This window comes from Sitophilus oryzae, unplaced genomic scaffold (assembly GCF_002938485.1).
Source record: "Sitophilus oryzae breed Bouriz unplaced genomic scaffold, Soryzae_2.0 scaffold_860_pilon_pilon, whole genome shotgun sequence".
Classification (NCBI taxonomy): domain Eukaryota; kingdom Metazoa; phylum Arthropoda; class Insecta; order Coleoptera; family Curculionidae; genus Sitophilus; species Sitophilus oryzae.
The window spans coordinates 898,092-921,713 of NW_022147484.1; the positions used below are offsets into that span (position 1 = coordinate 898,092).

General features: G+C 32.8%; 1 protein-coding gene across 1 annotated transcript in view; it reads left to right on the plus strand.

Annotated features, from left to right (window-relative positions):
* LOC115890300 (ADAMTS-like protein 3) overlaps positions 1–23,622 on the plus strand; it is a 1,070,176-nt gene that overhangs the window by 659,741 nt on the left and 386,813 nt on the right. The window contains exons 8-9 of the mRNA XM_030910476.1: positions 6,623–6,702; positions 15,294–15,387. Coding sequence (XP_030766336.1) covers positions 6,623–6,702; positions 15,294–15,387 — 174 coding nt within the window. The remainder of the gene's footprint in view (positions 1–6,622; positions 6,703–15,293; positions 15,388–23,622) is intronic.

Consider the following 23,622-nt stretch of genomic DNA (forward strand, 5'->3'; position numbering starts at 1 on the left):
TCAACAAACGAATGGGAGGAAGGTTTAGTACAACAATACAGGGGTATTGCAATGGCCCCAAGGTCTCCGAGTGAGGGATCGAACAGGATCCCAAACCCCAGCAACCTAACCTAACCTAACCTAACTGTAAAATAGTAGTATAATAGTAATTTGTCCAACAAAAATATCCCCCACTGTGACAGTTGTGTCTGTCATTTTTTGGGATGTTGTCTGTCGAAAAATTCCCTAAGTCATTGAACAGGCAATAGTTGTTGCCCTCGAGATAACAGACAATCCGATCTGTTTCATATCAGGACTATTTTATTGAACTTCCGTTTCCTACCAACTTTCCAACATCTACTAATAAAATAGGACAAAAATGATGAACTATATTCCACTCATCCTTTAATGGAAGCTCAAATGACTATAGTTGATTCTCTTCGGTCGAAATCAATTAATAACGTACCGCAGCATCATCGGATTATAATTTTGGAACAATAAAGCCTCGGTAATGCTTTAAAAAACTGAGAAAATAAAATTGCACTTACAATGGCCTCATTAACGATCGACAGCGCTGATTTATTAAGGCCCTAGCGGCGCGCTTGACATCATTAATTTCAAAGTAAGAACTTCGTAAAGTTTCTTTGTTTGGAAACCGTTACTGGTACTGGTACTATGCAGTAGACTGGCGGGCGCTAATACATTTTTGGCATTTTCCTGCAAAGTTTACTCGTCGTTTCCCTGTCGGATGTGCTCTCATTGTGTTATTAGTTAATGATCTTTTTGGAGTGGAGAAAATTTAAATGGGTTTTGGTTAAGGGATTACTGCAGCTTTTTGTGTTCCAAATCAAATGGTCTCATAGCTATTCCATAAAAAATAGTTTTGGGGAAAACTCACCTAACTCATTTTCGTGACCAGGCGCCGCGCCGCGCCGTTATTTTATTTTTATTTCTAGACCAGTAAACGTAGCCGAGTATTATATTTAAAGGTGGAAAAAATTAGTAACCAACCAATTTCAACGGGAATGTGTAGATAATGATCTCCTTTTAACCTCTCAAAAGTCCAATTCGGTCCCAGTGGGGGAAGTTTGAAATAAAACCGCCGCCATCTTGGATTTTTTCGTTTTTTGCAAATATCTCCATTTCCATAACTTTTTTCGAAAAAACTAAAGATATGTTTTTTGTAGAGAATTAAATTTAGAATATTTCTTTCAATCATTTTTTTTAATAAATAACCAAAAAAATAGAGCAATTTTTTACTATGCGTTTTATAAATTTTCCAGTAATAAATGTTCTTTAAGGTGTGGTCAGTGCTACGGAATCGGTTGCATAAACTTTTGTATTTTAGTTGAGGACGAAAATGAACTCAGGATAACGTCATAGCAATATTTTTTTTAACAATAATTTTATTTGATAAATAATATTTAATCGTTATTTTTAATTATTTTAATGCTTAAATTTATACTTGGTTTTTCTATATTAACACTATACTGTTAACGCAAAAATTATAGAGTCATAGATTTTATTTAATAACTTTAATTTAATATCTTTTTATTTGATAAATAATATTTAAACGTTATTTTTAATTGTTTTGATGCTTAAATTTATACTTGGTAACAGTATACTGTTAACGCAAAAATTATAGCTGAATGGTTTAAAAAACTGGAAAATTTATAAAACGTATAGTAAAAAATTAATCTATTTCTATCACTATTTATTTTAGAAAAAAAATTAGCGCCGGGAGACACGTATAGCCGCCCATACTAAAATATGTTAATAAAAAGTTGGTAGGCAGTTCTTTTAGTTTGGTTTGTGAGTAAAGTAAAGGAATTTTTCCAATTTTTTTTATATCAAAAACTACGACTTTGACTGATTTTGATGTTATTACAAATTTTGTTGCAAATAATATTCCTAATCTGTAATTGAAAACCAAGTTTAGCCAAAAACCAATTAGCGGTTTTTGAGTTATCGTGTTACAGACGGACAGACGGACAGACAGACGGACAGACGGACAGACGGACAGACGGAAAGACACCATGAAAACATTTTGTATTTAGGTTATTTATAATAATAAATAACTCATTTTGAGTGAAATGATAAACCTTTTTTTTGCCGATCTTAATAGCCTACCATACCTATTGGTATGGTAGGCTAAAAATGATTGAAAGTACAATATTCTAAATTTAATTCTCTACAAAAAACATATCTTTATTTTTTTCGAAAACAGTTATGTAAACGGAGATATTTGAAAAAAACGAAAAAATCCAAAATGGCGGCGGTTTTTTTCAAAATTCCCCCACTGGGACCGAATGGGACTTTTGAGGAGTTAAATTGGAGATTTTTTTTTAATCTACACATTCCCGTTGATATTGGTTGGTTACTAATTTTTTCCATCTCAACCTCCAGATTTACCGGCCTATTCTCACAAAAGTAGCAAGTACAGAAAAACTCATTACGCCACTGGATTGTGTTTAAAAAACGACTTTAAAAATGTTTTTATAGAATGTTATTATTCCGCAAAAATAACATAAAATGATAAAATTTAAAAATTATATTAAAAAACTAACAGAACAGAATTACTGAAATATAGATGTATACTTAAAAAATCTATTCATATTAAATTTATTCTACATAGTATAATGCCTTTTCAACTCACGTTACAAACCAAACTAATTTGAAGAATTAAAACTGAATATGAAACACGGTTATGGCGGCTTTTATTAAAACATTCTGCAGTTTTAAAAGCGGCACTGCAGCACTCCCGTCTACATTTACTTAATCATTTATTTTTGCACCACTTTACCCGGGATACAAATGAGAGAAAACACTTTTGTTTTACTAATTATGCTTTTTGAATTAGAACGTAAATTGCTGTTAAGAGGAAATATTACTAATTATTATATTAATGCAGTTCTTTTTACAAATAATGGAATATTTTATTGATGACTGCGGTCTATTAATTGTTAGGTGTATCGTTAACGCATATGCGTGGGTGATTTTATCATTTTTAATCTAAGATTCTATATAGGTATGTAGAATGTAGAATAAGTGGGAGGGGGTTGATCACCGCGACCTTATACAAATCAAGTGTATCGTCCTTTCTTGAGTTCTTCTCATTCCCCTCACATCTATGAAAAGAAATTGCAGCTATGCCTCAATAACTTGTGTAAATGGTGTCTCACTCGGGCTTTTTCTTCTCTCCTTTCAAATCCTCATCTGTGCACTTTTGTAGAAAACGCAGCTACCCGAGGCTACATCAACTTTCTCAAACCTGCCCATTGCATCAAAATCTTCTGTGACATTTCTAGGACTTCATTTTGACTACAGACTCTCATGGAACGAACACGTAACCAATTTAAAAACAGATTGCAGTAAAACCATCATCATCATTAAATGGATATCCCACTCAAAATTTAGCTGCGCCCAGTCCATACTCTTTACATCACTTTGATACCTCCTTTACATCACTTTGATAAGATCTTAACTGGACTACGGATCCATAGTCTCTTTATCTAGTCAAAATCATATCTTACTAAACTTGATGTAATTCAAAATAACTGTCTTAGACTCATTTCTGGTGCATTCCGTTCCGTGCTAGTCATATAGTCCTATTACTAGTTTACACAGTTTATTGGGTATATTGCCTCTTAAACACCATTTGCTTTTTCAATACGCTATGACACTTAAATTCAAACCATTTCTCCCAACGTATAGTTCCTTTTTTCGACCACTTGTTTCTCCCAACATTATACTTGATTCTAGATGCGATAGTCCAGGGCATTTTTTTCCAATCTTTGCAAAGTTCACATCACTATTCCTGAATACATGCCACTTCGAAATGTCACCACTCCTCCATGGGAATTAATTACTCCATCAAGTGAATAATACACTCATCAATCACAAATTTAACGGTATTATTCAAGATCTATCTCCAGATAATATAATATACACGGACGGTTCCAAATTCTCCCAGGCGGCAGGATCCGCTGTATTACATAAAAATATGTTTTATAAATATCGCTTGCTTCCTACCACCAGCGTCCTTTCTGCCGAACTTTTTGCTATTAAGGAATCACTAAGAATAATCTCCAACTTACCTCCTTCCAAATGGGTGACATGTTCAGATTTACTAAATCCATTACAATTCCTAAACGAATTATTACCAAAATATCCTCTAGCAGTTAAATCGATCGACTTGCATCATCCCTCAATATCTTAAAGTTCAACTGTGGATCTAGTATGGATTCCTAGTCTTGTGGGAAATAAAGGTGATGAAGTTGCTGATAAGATTGCTAAGACTACGGCGAATGATGGAGATTTTATACCATTTGCATTTTCTATCTCTGAACTTAAATTTCTACATATGTCCATAATAAAAAGTGGTATTGATGTAGAGTGGGAAATAACAGGAGACTCAAATAAACTATATAAATGTAAACCACAATTCTTCCAAGCTTCTGTAGCTCGGTCATTATCCAGAAATGAAGAAGTCATTTGGAATCGGCTCAGATTGGGCCACTGCTATTTCTCTCAAACTTTCCTTTTAAAAGGCGACCCTCAGCCTAACTGCTCTCTTTGTGGCAACCAATTAACAGTGTACCACGTCCTAATAGAATGTCCCTCCTTCATTAACCTAAGTCAATCATTTAGTCTGAATCTGGCTTCCGTACTTGATGCTAATAATCTACAGTCTTTGTTCCAATTTATTAGGACATCTGATTTGGGTTCATTAATATAGTTTAATTTAACTTTAATTTGATCAATGCCGCTAAATGGCTCAGCAGGTGATGCGGCTTATACAAAATCCTTCCTTCCTTCCTTTCTTGAGTTGTAAGTTATCATACAGTCCCATTCGCCGTTTTTTTTTCTTATAGTACAGGACCCGGCTTCAGGATTATTAAGCTCATCGTATTTTTAATCAAAACCTAATTTTTACGTATATTTATAAATAGGAGAATATCCCGTTATATAGTCAAAGGAGAATACACTTTTAACTTTTAACAGGGTGCCATCAAAAAATTTGCCGCAAGTATGTTTAATTATTGTTTAATTATTAATAATAATAACGATGTACTTAAACAGCCGTTAAACGGTAGCCTACTAAAATGCCGTTAATAGATATTGTGCCGTCGTTCATGTCGGCGGAAAGTAATGCCTAGCCCATTCTTTACGAATCGCTTCGTAAACGAATGGTCCGTGGTTCAAATCTCACGCCGACCAAGACTTTTTTATATTTTTTTTGCTTATAGCGTGATCTTATTGCATTGGTTTCACTCTTTTTAGTTGGATTGGTTTAGTTATTTGGTGGGTTGGTTAGCGTGGTTATTTGGATGGTGTTAATTCATTGGTTAGTTGGTTATTTGGTGGGGTTGGTTGATTTTTACTAACTTATATTTGTTTTTTATATTTTTTATCAGTCTCGAGGTTAGTTGCGTTGGTTAGGTTGGTTATTTGGTGGGGTGGATAGCGTTGGTTAGTCCTTATAAAATTTCTATATTTCATAAAGCCGTCAAGTGCGTCACATCAACGACGTCATACCTATTAACGGCATTTTAGTAAGCTACCGTTTAACGGCAGTTTAAGTACAGCCTAATAATAACTGATTTTGGATATGACATTACGCTCATAAAATTCTTTGATCATTTGTATGTCAAACTAAAACTATTTTTATTCTGTGTATGCTATAAGGGGGCCTATCAAAAATTTGCCACAAATAAGGGCTGCTATAAATAAATAAAAAAGGAGTGATTTTGGCGTTTTTAAAAAAAATATTAAAAATACAAGAAATCTTCTGAAATCAAAACTATTCTAAATATTTATTGTTGTTTACTTTTGTCGTTTCTTACTTTGCTATAAATATTGTAATCTTAAACAATACAGGGTGTTCAAAATTCTATGGCAAACTTTCTAAAATATAAAATGATTTTTCTTCGTTTTTTTAATAGTGTATAATATTCCTTTGTTAGATGGAGAATTAAGAAATAATTATTTTTCGAATTTAAAGTATTTCATAATTTTTGACGGTTTCGCAAATATTCGCATTTTTATTAGGTACATATGGTTTTAAGAAATCATCTAGATTTACTCACACTTTTTTGAGCCACCCCGTAGAAGTTAAAATAATTTCCTGAAATACATCCATACAGGGTGGTCCGAACTGAATTCCAGAAACTTTGGCAGCGTATTCTGCAGATAAAAATAAATACAAAAATTCTTATAAATGTATGTCCTATCTATTTTTTCCGAATAATTTCTGAAATAACGTCAATAGGTGGATGAAAATTGGAAGTTTTTTGACATGAGAAATTTGATTTTGATGTCAATATGACTTCTATTTGTAGGGGGCGCCACCTACATGTGTTATAACTGTTTTTAAGAGTAATAACTTTTCGTTCGTACTTGTATAAAACAGTGGAAAAATATACATTTCCGTGGCACTAAAATCACAATTATTAGGAGTGAATCACTCAATTTAAACTTCCCTGTACAAATATATCGAAATTTGAAAACCATATCCTGCATGAAAATATCGTGAAATAATTTCCTGTCGACCCTATCCCTTACGTTATCCCAGTTATTAAATAGCTTTTTCGGGATCGTGGAGCGGAGAGTGCTTTTACTTACTCTATTTTATTTATTTCAGGAACTCTCATCTCAGCTGCAGGAAATGGACGAGCGGTCGAGCGGCTGGTCTCCGTGGTCCGAGTGGTCGGCCTGTTCCAGGTAAGTGTTGCCACATGTATTTCCGGCATTTTTTCGTGCGGCTTATGTTTTTATACTACAAATATTTAACATTTTATCTTGGATATTGTTCTTTTTTGTCCGATAAGAAAATACTAAATATTTTATTCAACCAGGAAGTATTTTTCCCAGGCTAGACATCAGAGATTCCAATATACAATATGTCCCTGGATTGTTTTTACAAAAGGGCATACATTACATTATTTATTTTTGATTCTTTTAAAATGGTTATTTCAAAAAAATGTGCTTGATTTAAGTCCTAAAAATCAAAACGCCTTTCTGTTTTAATATAATTTCTTTTTCATTCTATGATAGGTGGTTAATATGATTTTTTTATCAACTTCATATTTTTTGCTGTTTTAAAATGCTGAAGAAGGACAAAATTTGTTTAGTTTAATATACTACGGAAAATGTGATACTTTAACAACAGCAAAGAATATGACATTAATCAAAATTAATAATAACCATTTATCAAAGAATGAAATCGAATTGATATTACCCTAGAAAGGCATTTTTATTTTTAGGTCTTAAGCTTTATTCAGAACCTCGCAATTAGTAGAATAAATTAGTGGTTTCAATTACACTTTATAGTTTTTAGTTTACGATCATTCACAATATCTCAAAAACACAATTAAAATTAATAGAATATTTTAGCATCAGCTTGCAGTAATCAGTTGTATCCATAGAGAAAGCCTTAATATTTAGCTTTTAAAACAATAAACTTTTGGTTTCTAACAACATTTTCTCTAAGTATAATTAGTGGAAAAGTGAAAAGCTTGTTTCAAAACTTTTTCTATTAGATGAAAATGACTACCACTAATTTTGACGCTCTGAATGCCTACATTGAAATTAGAGGAACGAACTTCTACGCTAATAGGCTCTTTCACTATATTTTGGAATTAGCATAATTGAATAAAGCAATTAATTCTAGAATTTTCTGGTATCTCACTTTCGAAAAATTAACCCAGAATAAAAATCCGCACTTTATTTTTAATACGTCACACCTGGCATATTGAAAAGCGGCAACACTGCTGCGGCCGGGCCCCACCATGCTGACCCACCACCACCTCCAAACAAGGCATTCAACCTTTTCCAATATGGCGGAGATAGAAGTGCTTTATTTTGCGCGTATTTTAAAACCTGTTTTATTTCCAAATAGACATTTTTCACACAAATGTCGGGTTAGATTAATATACAGTCTAAATATTTATAGCAAAGTTCTCCACATAAGTATGGAATTTTTTGTATTATTACTTTTATGAAAACATCAGTTAGTTACTTTTTATAAAAAGGTCTGCTTTCTCAGAAAATAGGTAGTGTTAAAATATTCAAACTTGAGGTAGCATATATAGGGTGTTCAAAATCATCGGAAAAAGAAATAACCAGAAATATATGACAAAAAATAGCAATATAAACTAAATATTCAATTCCAAACACTCACCTACCATAGTTTAGAATTTACTGAACGTTTGATAAATATATATTATTATGGACAATATAGGAAGTTACTTGTCTTAGTAAAAGCCTTGGTAAATGCTCTTGGAATTATAAACTACACTGGCTTGGGTCAAAAAATATGGAATATTTAACATTGAAAATGTTTCTGTTATCCTATATAAGGGAGCCCAAATCGAATTAAAATGCTACATTTGCCACACCATGACGTCATATATACAAGTGTATAGGAAATCGCGGCGCAGCGGCGGCAGTCGGCCAGCGCGCGCAAAAACCATTACATCGCTAATTGTTTATTGATATATCTTTATTAGTTTAAAAGCAAAAAATATGGGGTTTGCTTTGATACCTTGTCAAGACATGAGCGAAACTTTTAAATTGTTTCTTTTTTTCATTTAGGCCTTCGTTTTTCGTTAAATGAAAGTTATATTAAAAAAAAATCTCTATTTTTAAACCAAATTTTCGCATGATTGAAATGATTATTCATGTTTAAAGTTTTTTTTTGGTCATAAGCGCTAATGGAAATGTTTTTTTGTAAATAATTATAAAAAATTACTCCCTACGAAGACTTTATTCTGTACTGGATCAAAAAATAAGTATTTGTTTTCTCTATACGGTGGTATTAATATATCGATTTTTGATGATAGTGCCTTTTTACCCTGTTTAATTTTGTACTACTTTCGGAATAAGGGTCCCCATATCATGTACTGTGATGTACTGTACTTCCATCCCTGAAAAATTCAGCTTGTGACACCGAAGTGAGAGGTAACGTCAAAATAAGCTTTAATCTACCTACATCATCATAGGTAGGTGTAGGTACTCTAGGTAAATTCTACCTAGACAGTAGCTGAACTAGCTGACAGTAGTAATTAATTTGTTATCCGATAAGTAGTTGTCATTATATAAGTTTAATCGTCTTATACCTCCTATAACGGTAGGTTTTGGATTTTTCCTGATTGGTTTGTTAAACAAAAATATACTGGGCATATAAATGTCTGTTACAGGTTAATTCGTTAAAGAAATATGTTACACACATATTATTTTAATAATAATAGTATAATAGTAATGGCTATATTATGTTATAACACATTATTGAATTAACAATTGAAAACAGTATTGAATGTACTTATTTTAACCAATGCATTGTTTTGTTTTTTTAATCTCACAAATAAGAAATATTTTATAGTTTTTATTATAAAAAACAGTGATTATACAATTTATTTACACCCCTTACACTGTTTTCTGTAAGGGGTGTAACCAGGAGTATATTTCGTAACCTTTTACGATATAAGAGGGCACAAAGTGTTTTATTACTTAATGCTTAAAATTTAATAATATATTTGTACATAAAATAAAATAGACTAGAAAGTCAATTAATTAATATTGACGTAATTACTAAATAAGTACAAGATTTTTTTTCTAATTATTTTAGTGTATTTTTAGTCACCGAATTATAAAGGAGAGATATCCAACCATTGCATTATTTTACTCACAAATAAATGTTTTATGGTTTTTATTATAAAACAACGATTAATTTATTATACACCCCTTAACCCAAACACTCCAAGGAGGATATTTCGTGACCCCGTATTTAAAGTGGACAAGGTTTATTAGTCAATGTTTTAATTACCCAGCGTCTTTAATAAAAATCTAATGTAATTTTTCATAGAAATGATCTGACATGAAAAGCAAATTTTATCAAAAAACTTTTTGATTATCTACAAGGAGTAAACCGCTGACAAATGTCTGTATACTAATGCCAAAGTAATGCCAAAAATACAAATTAAATACCAAAATTTCTCATATAATGCCCCACTAATGCCAAGCTGATTCCAATATAATACCACTAATACCACGAATAATATGTAACACATTTGTTTCACGAATTAACCTGTAACAATACTGGTAGGTACGTGCACAGATTTTTTCCTAGGTAACTTAAAAGTCGTTAAAAAGTCTAATTATATTTAAAGAAGATATAATTCCAACAAATTACATTATAAGGCCAATAATGCACAAGTAATACCATTAAAATTTTAGCGTTTTTAACTTGTGTAACATATTTCTTTAACGAATTAACCTGTAACAATAGTGGTAGGTACGCGCACAGATTTTTTCGCTAGGTAACTTATTAAGTCGTTAAACAGGCCTATAAAAGCTATAACAACATAGGTAACTAATATTTATAATTTAATTCGAGTTTTAATCTCAAATAATAAATGTTTTTACTGGTGTATTTCTGAAGTGTTCATTATTAAAAGTAGTTATTCTTCAAGTTATGCGAAGTAATAAGTAATGTTTCCGGTGAGACCGCGTATATGTCACCGGATTCTGGTTAGTATAAAGACTTTTTTCTATAGAAAGAGTTTTTCTATATTTTTTTTTTCAAAATAAGACTAATTTCTTCTTATTCTTTTAAATATTACAGTGTTTCTTTTTCCTAAAATGTTATACTTAATTTTCGCTTAAAATTAAAAAATCACCAAATGGAGGAAAATATACTTTATTGAATAAAGTTTATAAAAATCATTTTACCATAACAAAAAAGTAAAAACATGTCATGGCGGAAGATACTCAGGTGGCATTTCACATATTTATCTATTAAAATCGAGATTAAGATAATAAACTTGCGTAATATGTTATAAATGAGATAAAAAGTTTCAGAATCGATTAATACGCAATACGCTACGCAGTCAACTTGCTCCTCTGCGCGGATGAGCGTCTTCAGACTCCTCCATCAGCCAGGGTCACGACGCGACGCCGCACGCCTCCGAAGAGGAATCGGCCTACGTTTGGCTAAACAGGCTGGACACTGTGGACTACGATATTGGCGAGTCTGAATATTTATAAAAATTTGCAAAGTAAAATATGTTGGAAAAATAATTAATCCATACATATATAAAACCTCAAAGGTTTTTTTTGTTGCATCCATCCCGCCGAAACCGCTTCACCAATCTTGATGATTCTTTTTTTGAATGAAATGTATATATGTGTAGATTTGTTATGAAGTATTTTTATAGTGCTTAATGGCTATTTCTTTGTGTAAAACGACTAAATACTAAAACATACCTGAAAACACCTACACACAATACCTCCAGAAATAAATTATTTGTCATTGTCAGTGGTGTGTCAGTTAGATTATATTTTAAGTTTTTAGATATTTTAGGAGTGAGTTCATACCGCCAGGTTTAGATACATAAATATTAGCACAAAGGTTCGTTTAAACGCCATTAGTGAATTAGCTACACAAAGCGATTTTAGGAAATTCATCCTCTTAGAGAGTAAAATTATGTCGGAACAGTTTGCTGTATGAAAATTCCTTACTATTTGGTCTAGAAGAATGAAATCCTACAAAAAGAATTAGAAGAAATTTTTGAAATTCATCAACCAAATGGGTAAAGTTAGTAAAAATTTATATAAAACTTGGTGACCTCAGGATTATACACATAAAAATTGGCACAAAGATAAAGCTAATTTATGAAATTTATACACTTAGGGAGTAGAATAGGGAATGAAAATTTGCTGTACGAAAATGCAATACTATAACATTATAAACCAGACAGTATAAAATTTTATACATGGGTTTATTTAGTGACATCATAACGAAATATACCTTCCTCAATTATCCTTCAAAGAATAAAAAATAACCTATAAAGAGAGTATTAGTGCTCTTAATAAATAAAAAAAAGATGAAAAATAAAAAACATCTATGCTCACTAGCTATAAAGAAGTAAAAAATCATTTAAATCAATGCATGAACGATTCGAGGTGTAACGCGAACGTAGTCGCGCGAAAAAGCTAGTAATTTATTAAATTATCTTATTTAACTCATTAATTTTCATTGAAAAGGAATTTTTGTAATTCGCCACTATATTAGTTAAAAACTAAGAAACTCATATCAAATTTAAGTTTTGCGATTTTGACTTATACTTTTTACAAAATCTGAACACGTTTTAAAAGAAAAAAAGTTTTTGATAATATTTGTGTAGATTGACTACAAGTTGTATAACATAAATTTCTACGACCGGTCTACCTAGTGGTCTGCAGCATCGCGTTGTGGTGCAAACGTTGGCCTGTTAATCTGTGACGTGACGCACAACAGCCAAGAAAAACAGAAGCGTGGCTAAGAATTTAATAATTTAAAAAAAAAGTCTTTTAGATACAGTAGTAGGTATTAAAAAGTTTTGTGTTTAAATGGGGTTTGCCTTTAACATTAAAACATTATATCGTAAAGTGTAACTTTCCGTAAGAATTCTTTTTTTTTTGCTTGCTTGTTTTACGGATAGGTGCAATCGCATAATTATTATTGATAATGTTTCATTTAATTTTAACATTACTACTTTTTCAGTGAATCTTTAAATCTGTTGTTTTTTGTTAAGTTCGTTATTTAAACATATGTATGTAATGTACGTTATTTAAACATATGTATGGTATGGTATGTATGTATGTAATACACTCATATTAACACTAATCATATTTTTACGTTTTTATTCATGATTTTCAATGCCCCCCCGGTTGCATCTTTGTAAAGGACTGTGAATTTTTTTTCTATGTTTTGCAGCATTACACAAATGGGAATAAATTTAAACTATAATAGGTGAAGATAAATAAAAAATATAATATGTGTTTCAAGATTTTATATAGAAAAAAAAAAACTAAATACTTTTTTGGGGGTTCGTAAGTAAAACTTACACTTAGCTTAGTTTTCTTTACTCTTTCTCTTTACATAGGGCATTGTCTTTGTGGTAAAGACGTCATTCCTTTTTTTGCATAGTTCTTCAATAAAATATTGGATATTCTGAACAAGATGGGTTTAATAATAAATTCTGACATATGTGAGCGGCAATTGTGACCTAAAAAAAGACTTACATCCTGATCTACTACGTGATCTTTTTGATGTAAAAAGCTTGATTTTTCTTCCAATATTTTACTTATAGTGAGGTAAGTGTAAGCAGTAGCCATAACTACATCCTCACTAGGGTAACAGAGGCTTTCGCCTTTGGCCTTTTTGAGGCATATTTAATGCACTTCTTCCCCGAGAACTACTAGTAGGAGTGAAATTATCTCTTTTAATAGCTGTCAACCATTTTTTACGAAGCTCGTCATTTTTGGGGAATATAAAAGCAGAAACCTTGGGACCCCCTCTATAATTCCCGTGACAATTTGGAACAGAGCATGTAAAAGGCATGCTACAATAAAATGTTAATACCTACCCTTTAATACCTATCTTTTGATTATTGTAAGTAACCATTATAAAGTACTATGCAGACTGGCGGCGAAGGCTTTTTACTCATTTAGGTGTAATATCTTGATAAATATTTCTAGTTCTTACCTTAAAATAATTAATAATAGAGGAGTACGACAAGCACAAAAGTTTGAAGTTCTCTATGTGGAATGTCTGGTTTGGATTTTTATTACACTGTTATTTTATCACATTTTTCTGATCACACCATGCACTGAACACTAAGATCTACACAAACGTGTTGCAGAAGCACAACAAACTAAAGATAATTAATTATTTCTGGTATGCAATCGGAACGAGAAACCACTACCGGCTTTTCAGGTTAAAGGTAAACAATTTAATAATGCGCTGCCTTCGCCGCCATATTTGCCTTGCCCATATCATGTTGATTAGCCTTGAGTTGAGGTGGTGCTGGTCAAATCAAATCGCAATGTTGCCAGTTGTTGGCTGGCGCACGAGCACGGGTCTGCAATGTGACTGGGCGTATTTTTCATACGTCATCAATTGGCATTTTAAAATTATTTTAAATTAAAGCAATTTTGAGGGCCTATAAAAAAATTATTCAATGTCATGGAACTATTTTTTTTTTGGATAAATTACTGAAAATATGTTCTAATTCAGATTTTGTCCTTGAATTGGTATTTTATTTTTTTTGAAAGAGCCTCATTGAAAGCACTAATTTATTCCACTAATTGCGAGGTTCTGAATGAAGCTTTCAGCTTCAATCGGAACATCTACATTGGTAGAGTAGACGAGAATACATTAGTGATTTTAATTACACTTTCTACCTATAATTTATAATGTCTAAAAAATACAATTAAAATTAATAGAATATCTTAGCAACAGCTTGCGGTAGACAGTTGTATCCCTAGTGAAAGCCTAATAATTAGCTTATGGAACAATACACTTTTGATTTCTAGCCACAATTTCTCTTGGCGGATGATAATCACAGGCCAAAATGACATTAGTCGCAAATTTTGAGAACTTATAATTAGTGGCAAAAGTTATAACTATGTTAACTTTTTCTACTAATAGACAATTACTACCACTAATTTTTTAACGTTTTGAATACTTAAATTAAATGAACAAACTACTACTCTAATTGAAACCACTAATTTATTCCACTAATTTCGAGGTTCTGAATGAATCTTTATTTCTTTTATTTTTCTCTGTATGTATTTATATTTAACTGTATGGAAATTTGTAAAAGTATAAACGGGCTTAACGATTTTATAAGAACCAAAACTTTTATAGAGAATTTATTTTTTTCAAAATTTTAATAACATAAAAGTTTTTCCTCCTGTAAATATATACCGGGGACATACTGTATATGCACTGAAAAAAAAAACTAAAGAATGAGACAAAATTTTGTCTTTTGTTACGGAAATGACATCATCGTAGCATCCATTTTGATACTTTTTTTGTCAGTTTGGTTTAACTTTGATTTTAACATTTTTTTTCTGAATTCGCTTTTCCCTGTGTATTTTGTATTTTTTTGTTTATTTTATTATTAGTTTTATGCAAAGTGCATAAATCTGAAAAACATATGTTGGAATTCTCGTATGCTTATTGTGAATGTAATATTTAACATAGCAGCTATAATAAAACTAAGTACTTCACGGTCTCACCAAATTTTTTGATATGATTCTTTCTTTAGTCTTTATATTCAGTGAATCATAAAATGAACAAAACACCAACAATATTGAACATTTTTGCGGTTTAATTTAAGGTTACTCTTTTAAATAAAATTAAATCAATGAAAAAAGATAAGGGCGTAATTTTTAAAAGATACACGACAAATTTTAAGAAATAAATACACGACAAATTTTAAGAAAAGTAGGTATCATTTTTCCTAATATCGACAACGATGTTTCAGATCTTGCGATGGAGGCGCATCTCATCAATTACGGTCTTGTAAGAGCGGCCCTTGCAGAGGTGAACACGTCCGATATAAAATATGCAACATGCAGGTAAATATAAGCAATTTTTTTTATCTTAATAATAAAATTGTCTAACGCATTTAATAGCATACTAGATAATGAGAAAAACATGGCAAGATGACAGAAACAAAACATCAAACGAAAACGGCCAGTAAATATATACATGGCAAGAATAAAATTATATTTATGACAATAAAAGTTCACTTACCGGCACGAAAATTGGACACATTTTGATGTATTTTAAAGTTTAATATATTTTGTTCTAGTGGGCCGATTTTGATGATTTTTTTAAGCAATATGTAGCTAGGTTATTTGACTTTTTAGAATTTCTTTCTAAAATAGGAATGAGACTTTTCATCTGTAAATTATACGAGGGAAAACAAAATGTTAATATTTTGTGAAAGTTTGGAACACCCTGTGGAATGTGTTTAAACATGTTTAAATCTTTTTATAATCTTGGTACATCCTTTCTCGATAGTTTGTTTTTTAATTCATCTCATTAGCTTTATTTTTGTTGAAGATAGGTAGGTATTTGTTTTTGAATAAGACTTGGTCCCAAAGTAGGCTTTCTTGAAAATTTACTGTTTAATCTTCTTCTTACACTCCTTTCGCTTACATGTAGGTACGTTCCTTAGGCGCAATTCATTATAAATTTGAAAATTTGGAAAAAGGTGAAAACAGCTGTTTCTTAGCGATAAACTTAGTCGATCATCTCTAAGTTCTCATACGATAGTTTCTGGACGTGTAGTATATGAACTTGTTTCGAGGAAGCGACTGTACTGTACTTCGTGCACACCTAAATATGTTAGCCATATAATTTTAATCTTTATTATCTTCACTTCAAGCAACTTTAGCAAATACAACTTCTGGACTTAAAACCATCTCTGCTAGAGTAACTGACAATAAGAGAAAACAGACAATAATAACATGATTTTTTACTAACAGTGACATTACTTGAATTTTAAACATTATTTCATGTGTCTGTTGACTGGGACCAAAAGCAAAGGCATGGTTTTAATGTAAAAAATTACAAAAAAATGTTAATGTGTTCGTGTTTAAAAGCGAGGTGTTCAGTTGCAGCCAAACTGTGCGGCAGCGTAACCGTCACAGTTTAACCCTTTTACGCAGCTAATACTCATCAAAGATGGAACATTCGAGTGGGACAAAATCATCGTCCGGAGGTAAAATACCCCCTCGATCCCTCCGGGAGGGTGTGCCTACTCGAGCGCATCATCGGAGAATTAAGCAGCGTCAATGTTTCACGTTTGAGGCGTGGAACGTCCGCACTCTCCTGGACAGGAGAAACTCTAATCGACCAGAAAGAAGAACTGCTCTGGTCTCACAGGAACTCCACCGGCTAAGTATAGATGTTGCCGCTCTTAGCGAAACCCGCTTTGTAGATGAAGGTAGTCTGACTAAGGAGCATTACACCTTCTTTTGGAAGGGTCACCCTGCCACACACAATAGAATTCATGGAGTAGGCATTGCTGTCAAAAACAAAATCGCCACCAGTTTAACAGAAGTGCCCACTGGAGTCTCCGAACGTCTCATGACCCTAAGGTACCCCATATCAGATAAAACTTACGTGAATATCATTAGTGCCTACGCTCCCACCCTAGCCGCTAAGGTTGAGGATAAGGATAAATTTTACCAAGATCTACAAAATGCTCTCCAACGAATTCCAAAGCAGGAGCGAATCGTCTTGCTAGGGGACTTTAATGCACGTGTCGGCAATCAGCAAGAAATATGGCCAGACGTATTGGGAAAACATGGAAAAGGAAACATAAATAGCAATGGTGAACGCTTGCTAACAACATGCACAGAGTACAACCTTTGCATCACCAATACATGGTTCAAGCTGAAAGACAAGTTTAAAGGTACCTGGAAACATCCCAGATCAGGCCACTGGCATCAATTGGACCACGTCATCGTTCGAAGGAAGCATCTGAAAGATGTCAGACTTACAAGAGCCAGAATAGATGCCGAATGTGGTACTGACTACCGACTTGTAGTTTCGAAAATGAAACTTCAATTAAAACCCAAACATCCACACTGCAAAAAGCAAAACAACATGACCAGATTAAACGTACGGAGTTTAACGAACAACGACACCGCCAACGCCCTCCGGGAAGCCATCAGAGAAGCACTTCCACCGATAACCTCAATCTCCGAACCTGAACAAGGCTGGACACAAGTGAGGGATGCGATTTATAATACCAGCGAAGAAATACTGGGAAAATCCAACAAAAAGAAACAACCAGACTGGTTTAACGAAAATCAACCACATATACAGGCTTTGTTGGAACAAAAGCATAGAGCACATCAAGCAGTCACTGCAAATCCACACAATCCAAGGCTGGTGGACAACTTTAAAGCAGCCAACAACACGCTTCGAAGAAACCTGCGCCAACTAAAGGATAACTTGTGGTCACAAAAAGCAAATCAGATTCAAGAGTACGCCGCACATCACGACTATCGTAAATTCTTCGAGGCTGTAAAAGAAGTATACGGCCCAACTAAGAACGTAAGCTGCTCAATCAAGGCACAAAACGGTGAACTTCTAAAAGAGGAAGAGCAAATCAGAAATCGCTGGAAAGAGCATTACAGCCATATCCTTAACCAAGACAATATCCCCAATATGCAAGCACTAAACACAATACCTCAGTATAACAGCATTGATGTATTAGATATCCCAATTACGGAACAGGAAATAAAGGCCTCCATAAAACAATTTAAAAACAACAAATCGGCTGGCAGTGACGCGATTTCAGCGGAAATCTATAAGTGTGCAAGCAAAGAACTTATTGGTCATCTTAAGGCTCTCTTCGATGTCATATGGGAAAGCGGAGAGGTACCTCAGGACCTTCGCAACGCGAATATAGTAAATATATTTAAGAACAAAGGAAGTGCATCAGATTGCGGAAATTACCGAGGAATTTCACTACTGGTTATCGGAGGTAAAGTTCTCGCAAAAATTATGTCAAACCGCCTGCACCCACATATAGAAAAAATCCTCCCAGAATCGCAAACGGGCTTTCGCACCAACCGTTGATTCCATATTTGGTACCGTTGATTCCATATTTGGTACCGTTGATTCCATATTTTCCGTCCGCCAACTACAGGAAAAAGTAAAGGAACAGCAGAGTAAACTTTATGTTGCATTCATCGACCTAACGAAAGCCTTCGACTCTGTAAACAGAGATGCACTTTGGACAATTATGCAAAAGTTCGGAGTGCCCAACAAATTTCTTAGTTTGTGTAAAAGCCTCCATAACAACAAGTCGAGAGTGTCACATCATGGATCAGTGAGCGATCCCTTCCTGACAAATACAGGAGTTAGGCAGGGATGTGTTCTAGCTCCTCTCCTATTCAACATATTCATGGCAGCGCTCTCTATTATAGTGGACAGCAAACCGCAGGAGAGAGGAATGGGTGTTAGATACAGGTATGACGGCGGTCTGTTCAACATAAAAAGACTCAGGGCAAAAACACGTATAAAATTCATCACGGAACTCCAATACGTTGATGACTGCGCTCTAGTTACAAATATGTTACAGCAATTACAGGAAATGCTGAACACATATACCTGGGCATACGAGACTTTGGGCATTAAACTGAACATCGATAAAACAAAAATCATGTGCACTCCCTCGGAAAACCATAACAGCGCTATAAAAATCGGAGAAGAACTATTGGTATATGTATCGGAATTTAATTACCTCGGCAGTTTGATTTCGGAAAAGGCAAGCATCGACTATGGAATTCAGCACAGAATCAGCAGCGCCTCAAGAGCATTCTGGAAATTAAAAGACAGGATTTTCTACAATCATGACTTGAGCACAAAAACGAAACTTGCAGTGTATCGAGCAGTAATAATCCCCACCATGTTATATGGAAGCGAGCCCGGGTTCCGTACCGCCGGCACACGAGCGCATTAAACAAGTTGCAACAGAGACACCTTAGACAACTTTTAAGAATCAAATGGTACCACCATGTCTCAAACGTATCAGTCCTTAAAAAAGCAAGCTGCGAGAGCGCTGAAGTCATGATTACTAAATCTCGCTTACTAAAGATGGGCTGGCCACGTATGCAGGATGCAAGAAAACCGCCTACCGAAATCTCTTCTTTACGGTGAACTTGTAGAGGGTAAGAGGAAACTGGGTGGACAACTGAAAAGATACAAGGATGCTGTTCATGAAAACTTAAAGGGGATAAGTATGCAACATCTGTGGGAGGAAGCAGCGCACGATAGAATGCAATGGAGGAGAATTGTAAATTCAGTTAATAACGACAACCAAAAAGTAAAGAGGCCACAAAGTAATGAGATTTTTGAATGTCCGGAGTGCGGAAGAGAGATAAGATCACGTATCGGGCTTTTTAGTCACAGAAAAGCTCATGACAGGAAACGCCCTGCGTAACCATCTTTTGATGCGTGTCAAATACTCGTTAGCGAGTAATGGCAGTAGTAGTAGTAGTAGTAGTTCACAGGCGAATATCTCCAAAGATCTAAAGCTATTGAGATGAACTAAAGAATAAACTATCGAGAAAAGATGCACCTGGATGATAAAATTAGTTTCAAATTTCTTGCCTTTTTAACATATTCCACAGAGTGTTCCAAACTTTCATCAAAATAACAACTTTCTGTGTTCTCTCGTATAATTGACAGATAGGAACTTCTTTTTTTTAATAAGAATGAGATACTAAAAAGTAAAATAATTTAGCTACAAATTGCTTAAAATATCATAAAAATCGGTCCACTAGAACACAATATACAGGGTGGTCCGAACTGTATTCCGGAAATTCGGCAGCATATTCTGCATATAAGTAAAAAAGATCATATAAATATAAATTCTAGGCCGGGTCCAGACCAAGGCGACAAAAAGTAAACACGATTTTGAGACAAAAACAAGACAAACTTGTCACTAAAAATAGAGACTTCTGAGAAGTCAAACTTGAGACAAATTATCCATACCGCAAGTACAAAAGTTCTGACAAAAGTACAACAAAGTCAAAAGTTTAGTTGTTGCGAATGAGTTTTATTAACCATGTGTGATTTCACTGGTCTCCTACTGTTGGGAGCACATGCCATCCACACTGCGTCGTCATCTTGTCGCAAAATATACGAACAAAACATAGAGACGGGACATTGAAAAATCTCCGAATTATGAAACAAAACAAAAATGTCGCAGAAATGTATTGGATTTGTCACAAACTTTGTCGTAAAACATGAATGTTTCTGTCTTGTCACTATTTTGTCTGCTTGGTCTGGATCTGGAATAAAATGCTTAGTTTGGGAGATATAGGGTGTAGAAGTTTTATATTTATTTCGATTTTTTTCAAATAATTTCTGAAGTAACGTCAATATTTGGATAAAAATTGGTGTCTGGGAGTCTTTTGACCTGAGAAATTTGATTTTGAGATCAATATGGCTCCTAATCGTAGAGGGCACCACCTACATATTTTTTAACTGGTTTGAAATGTAATTACTTTCCGTCCGTACTCGTATAAAACTATTAAGTAAAAAATATACATTTAAGACGTTTTTACGTAAAAAAAGGTCTCTTGGTAAAAATATCTACGAGTAATGGTTCTCGAGATATTTGGATTCGAAATTATCAATACCTGTCATCATTGACATAAATTAAGCATGTTGACTAAATAGTTATTAGACTGAAATCAAAAACTTGAGATGTTTTTGTGCGAGAAGTTCAACAGAAACTGTTTTATCAACATCTTTTCAAAGAAAAGTTCTTAAATTTATCATCTCAGGTCAAATAACTATCTACGCCGTGTACGAGTTATGTTTATATTTTACCAATAATGACAAGTATCAAAATCAAATTTCTCATATTAAAAAACTCCCAGACACCAATTTTCATCCAAATATTAACATTACTTCAGAAATTATTTGGAAAAAATCGAAATAAAAATGAAACTTGTACACCATGTATCTCCGAAACTAAGCATTTTAGCACATACATTTTTATGATATTTTTTACTTATTTTTATCTGCAAAATTTGCTGCCGAATTTTCCGGAATACAGTTTGGACCACCCTGTATATAAAACTTTAAAATACATCAAAATTTTAAGGCGTCCGTTTTGTGCCGGTATATAATCTTAAAAATATAGTAGTAACCAATAATAACAGTTTTTTTTCTGGAAAGTACAATACATAAAATATTTTATTGTATAATTTATCTGCAGCACACGGTAGCTACTGTTACCATTCAATAAAAATTAATTTTATTATATCTATAAATAAACAATAAACGTCTATTTCCCGGTCATATATGTTGTATAAAATTAAATAGTGGTTGTTTTGATTTGTATTTACCCCGTATAGTTCAACTTCAACCATTTGATTTACTCTACTGTTAGTTTAAAGCCCAGAATGCATCGCTACTTTAAGCTTTCTATGCCCTATATATCAATCAGTCCTGAAGATCTAAGACTCTGGAGTACTTGACTATAATCCACAGTATTAGTTAGGATTGCTAAACTTGAGTATGGTATCGAAAATATCGATTTTCAAACTATAAACATAGTATTGGTTGGAAATATATTACATTGTATTTAGGTCATTAATATTTATTTTTATTTTAACAACTGTGCCATTACTAAGTTAAAATTACATTTTAAAAATCTTCGTTGTTAAAAATTACTAATATATTCGATTTTAAAACAAAGCAGTATATAAGGTCTATGAAAACAGTTTAAATATATCGTATATATTTATGAGAAAAAGCTTCATATAATTAATTTATGTAGTGCGAAAAGTTGTTCCATATGCTTTCGAAACTATTTCAAACAGCTAGTTATGAATATTATACTCCCATACATACATCTTCTATAATTCTCTAACGCACCAGTTTCCTCAGTTATGATAGTGTAGAAGCTCAGTTTAGTTCAGAAATTTAACGCTTTTATGATTTCCTAAATAATTATCAAGTTTGAGTTAGGTAAAGTTTTATATAGTTAGGTGAATTTACTGCAACTTCTAAATAAAACGTGCAGATTATGAACTTTTTACTAACATCATCTATTTTAATGATCTAAGTTTAAAATCTATTTTTTTGTTTTATAGTTTAATTACTATAAATACACTCTACGGCACGAAAAACGGACACCTTTAAAATGTTCATATATTATGTTAAAGTTTAATATATATTGATCTAGTGGGCCCGTTTTAGTTATTTCTAAAGCAATTTTCAGCTGAACTATTAGATTTTCTAAGCTTTAAATTAGAAATTAAAGTCCCCATATATGAGGAAAACAAAATATTATTTTGACGGAAGTTTGAAATACCCTTTGGAATTATTTAACAAACTAAGGGATTTAAAAACAGCTTTATAGTTAAGTTGCGCCTTTTCTTAAAAGTTTGTAAGCATAACTTTTTGATCCGTTTATTGTTTTTTTAATGTCACTGTCACTGAAAAGTCATATTATTATTGTTTGTTGACAGTTTCTTTAGCAGAGATGGTTTAAGTCCAGAAAATATAGATGTACAAAATGTACGTATATAAATCATTTTTTTTATTCTTTGATAGAATTTTATTTAACATAATATTTTTTGCTGTCTTAAAATGTTAAAGAAACATAAGATTTATTTGCTACGGAAAGAATGATAATAGTTATTGTGTGGGAAATGTGATACTTAAATATTTTATTTCAGCAACAAATATGACGTTAATCAAAATTAATATCATAGATAAATGAAACAAGTTTAGATTGGAAAGTGCCCATAAGGACAATGTAAACACTATTTGGCGCTATTCTTGCAAAGGTCGCGACCCAAAGCTTTTGAAAATTTCGGAGCGGTTCGGCTTTTTCCGGAATTATATCGCCAAATATTATTTGTTCAAATTTATTATTTTCTTTTATTTTTATAAATAAAATACAGTATATTGCATACGAGAAACTTTTTTTTATATAAGGACATGTATGAAATAGCTATGAAACATTGGAAACCGACGTTATGTCACGATCCACGATGGTTTTTGCAGTTCGCAGCATAGCTTTTGAAGTTTTTAATGCCACTTTTTCACAATTATCACGAGTTGGAGTAAATAAAACTTAAATTAAACTCACAAGATAGCAATAATTACTTTGAAAATGGACGCTATAAACACTTTTCGGGTTTTTTTCAATAAGAGCGGTTTAGATTTTGAAAGATTTTATAATTTTTGAAGATTTTGAGTTTGACAAGACAAATTTTTTCTGTTTTTATTTGCGGTTGTTCTTAGCAACCGCTATAGCAGCGCCT